Here is a 5,762-nt window from a genome sequence, read left to right as displayed (position 1 = left end):
CACGCAGTTTGTGACCCAGCGTCATCCGACAACCGTCATCGCGTCGTTGGATGTATTATGTGATACCTAATACTTGATCTATACATAGATATGTATCTTGCATGTACATATATGTATTTATATTTAACTATGTATCCGTAGGTCTGATGTGGAAACTCGTATCACACATATTCAACCGCAATAGTTGTATTCACAACGCATACACAGCAATATTATATATCTGGCGCACATGTCATTCGTAATTAGTTTTCACTAACGTTTCTCAACCATGTTAAAACTTTTATAAAATTTCTATATTTTAATTATTTTACTAAACATTTTATTTAAATTACATTATTTTATTTATATAATCTACATAAACTTTAGTTATTATGATATTTACAACAAGGTTAATTTATTTCACAATTTAATACATATTTTATTTTCTATATTTTCACATTTTACATTAGGCATTTACTTTAATTAAATTATATGTTTAAACAATATTTAGGCTCTGAAGATGGCATTACGCCGAAACAGCGCTGTTAGCTTTATTCCAGTTTTAGATAAATATGAACTCAAACAATACCGCTTCGTTGAATGTCTTATAAAGAAGTTAATTAATGCAAAATGGGCAAACAATTTCAATGAAATTTATATATATATATATATATATATATATATATATATATATATATATATATATATTGATTGTTGATTTTTCGTAATTTTTCTTAATTTTCGGCGTTTTTTCAGAGTGCATATTGTTCAAATTAGGTTTAATTGATAGGTTAATTAGAGAGGATTATTAATATATTTTTGTTTCTTTTAATAATTTAGAACTTAAGTAACTAATTTAATTTTTTTAGTTTAAATCTTAAATAAATACGTTTCTGTTAAATTGTAAGCTATCACTCCTTGTTTTTTAGACGTATTGCACTGTTTCGGTTGTTCTGTTATTTTGTCTGGAATATCAACAGTGATTTGAAAAAAAATTTTGGTCATTGTTGTTGCAGAATATAAAACTACCTTGGCTGTCGCTGAAACGGCTTCGACAGTGCAGCTGCTGCATCGTGCTAAAGACCTGTATCTACCACTGCATTTTCTCCATAGACTTCGTTTGTGTGCTCGATTAAGACATGTCTAAAACAAGATCTCAGAGAAGTCAATCAATTCCGGAACCTGCATCTGTAAAGGATGATAACATATTATGTTGTGTATGTGATGCGGTGGTTCAAATCGAGTCATCGGACTTATATGATGAATTGGCGAAATATGCTAGCAAAAGTAAAAACATGAAGTTTTATTGTGATAATTGCGTGAAACATGCTGATGGTTTCAAAGGTCTTTTGCAGATGCTTAACAAAAAATTTGAATCCATTGATTCTCGTCTTAAAACGTTTGATTCCATTGATATTGGGATGAAAAATCTGCAGTTGATGCTTGAGTCAAGCGATGAGAACCTAAAACAGTTAGAAAAATTAGACGAGAAACTTAACCAGTCTATTAATTCCTTGAAAAACGATATCACCAAGTCTTGGTCAGACGTGGTAAAGAGTAATTCTAAAATTGTCGATAACGAGGCTGCTTCTTTGAGAAATATGATCAGTACTTCATTTTCCGATGTGGTAAAAAAGAACCTCGACGTAGTTAGTAAAGAGGTCATTTCTGTTCGCAGAACAATTGAAGTGGCAAATGAAGTTAAGGCCCGTGAGAACAACATAGTTCTCTTTAATTTCAGCGAAGACTTGGATGTTGCTAAAGATAGGGGTAATGTTCTTAGCTTTTTAAGGTTCCTAACAGACGAGTCTCTGAAAGATGATGACATATTGAAAATATTCAGACAACGTAAAAAGCCAAGCGTATCGTCTCCCTCGCGTCCAGTGATTGTTAAGTTTATAAACCTTTCTGCAAAAGTCCTGGTTATGAGAAGATTATTCAGATTAGCGATGCTGGATGAAAAAATGAGAGAAGTGAGGATTAGTGATGACCTTACAACGGACCAGCGTCTGCAGCTTAAAAAATTGGTTCTTGAGGCGAAAACGCGGGAATCTAAAGATGGTCATTTTTTATATCAGGTCAGAGGTGTGGTCGGGCAATGGAGAATAGTGAGATATCCAAGGCCTGCTACCAAACCGGATTAAATTTGGGATTGCTTAATATTAGATCCATTCGGTCAAAATATGATATAATTCATGATTTGTTATCAAATGATTTCGATATATGTGTACTGACCGAAACATGGCATGGATCATCTGATGATATTTCTGTGAAATTGGCTATGCCTTATGGCTTCTCATTTATGGACTATTTGCGCCCACACGACTCTAATCATGGAGAAATAATTGTATATTTTAAGAATGTTTTCAAGGTTAAAAAAATAGAATTACCAGTGGTAAATTCCTTTGAATCACTTGCCATTAAATTTCGGTGCGGTAAAAAAACGATTCTGTTATTGGCAGTTTATCGACCGGGTTCTGTACCAATTACTCCTGCATTTTTTGATGAGTTTACATCACTCTTGGAGCAGATTTCGTTATTGGCGGACTATGTCATTCTTACGGGGGATTTGAATGTTCATTGGAAAAGGTTGGAGATACTCATTCAATCCGGTTGGTAGAAATTTTTCATGCATTTAACCTTGAAAATAGAGTTAAGGAAACTACCCATGTGCATGGTGGTATCTTGGATCTAGTGGTATCCTCAATGGAATTGCCTGTGTCCTCATGTACCGTAGGTCCATATGGTATTTATTCCGATCATGGTCTGGTCCAAGTATGTTTTTCGATTCCGCTAAATTATTTTGTTAGAAAAAAAAGACTGGTTCGTTCATGGAATCGTGGGGATTTTGATAAATTTGCCGCGTTAATAATAAACTCGCCTATTAATGGACCTTTTAAATCAGATGATCCTGAATACTTATTTGATCTTTACAAAAAAGAAGTTAAAAATATTATAGATATTGTTGCACCGAAACACTATGTGATGACTAGAAATAATGCTGCTTCGCCTTGGTTCGATGAAGAGTGTAGGCAGACTAAGCTACGCTGCAGAAGACTTGAAAGAGCTTATCGACTTAATCCTGGGGATTGTAGCAAGAAAAGTTTCGTTGATGCTATGTTGAAGAAACAGTCATTGCTCTCAGAAAAAAGGAAAGCCTACTGGAGAAACATGATTGAAATAAATGGCTCCAATCCAAAGAAACTCCGGATGAAAATTAACAGGGTTTTTTGCAAGACGAATTCTGTTGATTCGCTTAATGTGTCAGATAAGTTAAATTCTGATGATTTTGCTCAATTTTTTAAAGATAAGGTTGATAACATACTAGAGACGAGCCTTGCATCAAAGAGCCTATTGTTTCAAACAATCGGATGAGTGAATGTGCTGAACTTTCATTATTTCAGTGCTATTCCAGTGATGAGATTCGTCAAGTTATTTTGGATTCATCTACAAAGTCGTGCCCACTGGATGATTTGTCAACTAAAATACTTAAAAAATACGTTCATCTGTTTCTCCCGTTTTTGACTGTTTTTGTAAATTTATGTTTAACTTATGGGCATTTCCCGATGGCTTTTAAATATTCAATTGTTGTTCCGATGTTAAAAAAGCAGACACTAGACAAGAATAGTTTATCAAGTTATAGACCGGTGTCAAATCTAACATTTTTGTCAAAAGTTATTGAACGAATTGTCCACAAACAGCTAATTTGTCATTTAAATCATAATGATCTGCTACCAAAATGTCAGCCAGGATTTAAAAAATTCCATTCAACTGAGACAACACTGATAGATGTTTCATCTGAGTTGTTTGCTGCTATTGATGATCAAAATATCTCAATCTTGGCATTACTTGATGTTAGTGCAGCCTTTGATTGTGTTTATCACGAGATTTTACTTGGAAAGCTACGTCAATGTTTTGGAATCTCAGGTGTTGTTCTTATTTGGTTCGAATCATATCTCTCTGCGCGAAAACAACAGGTATTACGCAGAGATGTTTTATCATCTGTTCAGGAAGTAAAGCATGGTGTACCGCAAGGCTCAGTACTTGGACCGCTGCTGTTTTTGCTATACACTGCTGACGTTTTCGACATCATTGATTCATTCAGGTTCAAGCATCATGGGTTTGCAGATGACATACAAATCATTGTCAGTGGTCCAGCTACTTCATTTCAAGCTCTTGTTGAAAGATCGGTCGGTGCATGGAGGCGATTGATTCTTGGATGATCAAGCACAAACTCAAATTGAATCAATGCAAAACCCAGTTATTGCCAATTGGTACGTGGCAGCAAATAAACAAATTAAATTTCACTTCGATTGAGATTAACAACAGTAAGATTGAATTATGTCAAGTTGCTCGTAATCTTGGTGTTGTATTCGATAGTAATATGACAATGGAGTGCCACATAAAGTCGCTAAATGGTGAATGTCATCGACAACTTCGCATGATGAGGGCTACAAAAAATTCACTTAATGAGATTACCCTAAAGAGTTTGGCTCACGCGTTTATTCACTCGAGGCTGGACTATTGCAACAGCCTTTTTTACGGTGTCTCCATGTTGGAAATTTCCAAACTACAGTCAATTCAAAATCGCATGGCCAAACTAGTTGTCGGAGATTTTAGATCTGATCATGTGACGCCGATTTTACGGGATCTGCACTGGCTTCCGATTGAAAAGAGAATTATCTACAAGATTGCTGTTTTGATGTTCAAAGTTTTAAATGGGCGTGCTCCTCCGTACTTGGTCGGTAGATTGACTAAACGTGATTCAACGTCTGGTTATCCAGGATTGATATCCAATAATAGGAATTTGCTGGGCGTTCCTCAAACCCGTTTGGTGACTGGTAAAAGAAATTTTGCTGTTGCTAGACCGATGGTGTGGAATAATTTGCCAACCTCACTCCGTCTACCTGGAATATCATTTCCTCTATTTTGTAAACAATTAAAGTTGCTGCTTTTTAAGCAGCATTTCGGTTCTTGTAATTAAATGTGATTATGAAAATGAAATTTTTATTTTTTTTTATTTTTTATGTTCTTTATTAGTCGGTACGGTACTATCATTATGTTGTTTTAATTCTTGTGTCGGTTGTTGTGAGGCTTGTTGATTATTGCGTTGAATTTTTGTACATAACTAGTAACTTGTGTGGATAAATCCTAAAATTCGTCATTTGAATTAGTATTACTTCTTTTTGGTCGTCTATTTATTTATTGATTTTGTGTTAAATATATGTGTGTTTTGACATTTAACTGAGTGACAATCAACTTTATTTCTTTTGTCTTATTTATTTTTTCTTGCACTTATTGTAGGCGCTTTTGAGATTTTATTAAAAAGCGATTTATAAATTTTCATTTAATAATAATAATATATCTTAAACCAATATATATATATATATATATATATATATATATATATATATATATATATATATATATTAGAATTCATTCAATGCTATATTTACATATATTAATATATGTATGTGTATATATATATATATATATATATATACATATATACATAGGATCCAGACTATCAGATTTACATTTGTTTAGGAAAGTCACAGCATTTTTAGCGTTGTTTAATTTTCTATTTAATTTTTCAATCTTTCTTACGATGAATTTCAGTTGATTATTAAGTTATCAACTATATATATATATATATATATATATATATATATATATATATATATATATATATATATATATATTATATATATGTATATAATATTGACTTGTTCCTTTTTATTTATGTTGTGTTTGCTCTCCAAAATTCACAATAACGCCTTATA

General features: G+C 33.0%; 1 protein-coding gene across 1 annotated transcript; it reads left to right on the top strand.

The window, feature by feature from the left end:
- Positions 1-1,118: 1,118 nt before the first annotated feature.
- On the top strand, positions 1,119-5,127 carry HELRODRAFT_169996 (hypothetical protein; the record flags this gene model as incomplete). The annotated part of the gene is made up of 4 exons (XM_009015833.1): positions 1,119-2,040; positions 2,442-2,568; positions 2,631-2,754; positions 5,020-5,127. 4 exons carry the CDS (start codon positions 1,119-1,121, stop codon positions 5,125-5,127), a joined length of 1,281 nt encoding a protein of 426 aa, XP_009014081.1.
- Positions 5,128-5,762: the final 635 nt, after the last annotated feature.

The sequence above is a fragment of the Helobdella robusta genome (assembly GCF_000326865.2).
Source record: "Helobdella robusta unplaced genomic scaffold HELROscaffold_17, whole genome shotgun sequence".
NCBI classification, from domain to species: domain Eukaryota; kingdom Metazoa; phylum Annelida; class Clitellata; order Rhynchobdellida; family Glossiphoniidae; genus Helobdella; species Helobdella robusta.
The sequence above is the reverse complement of the archived record's forward strand: the minus strand, read 5'-3'. Positions and strand labels throughout refer to the sequence as shown.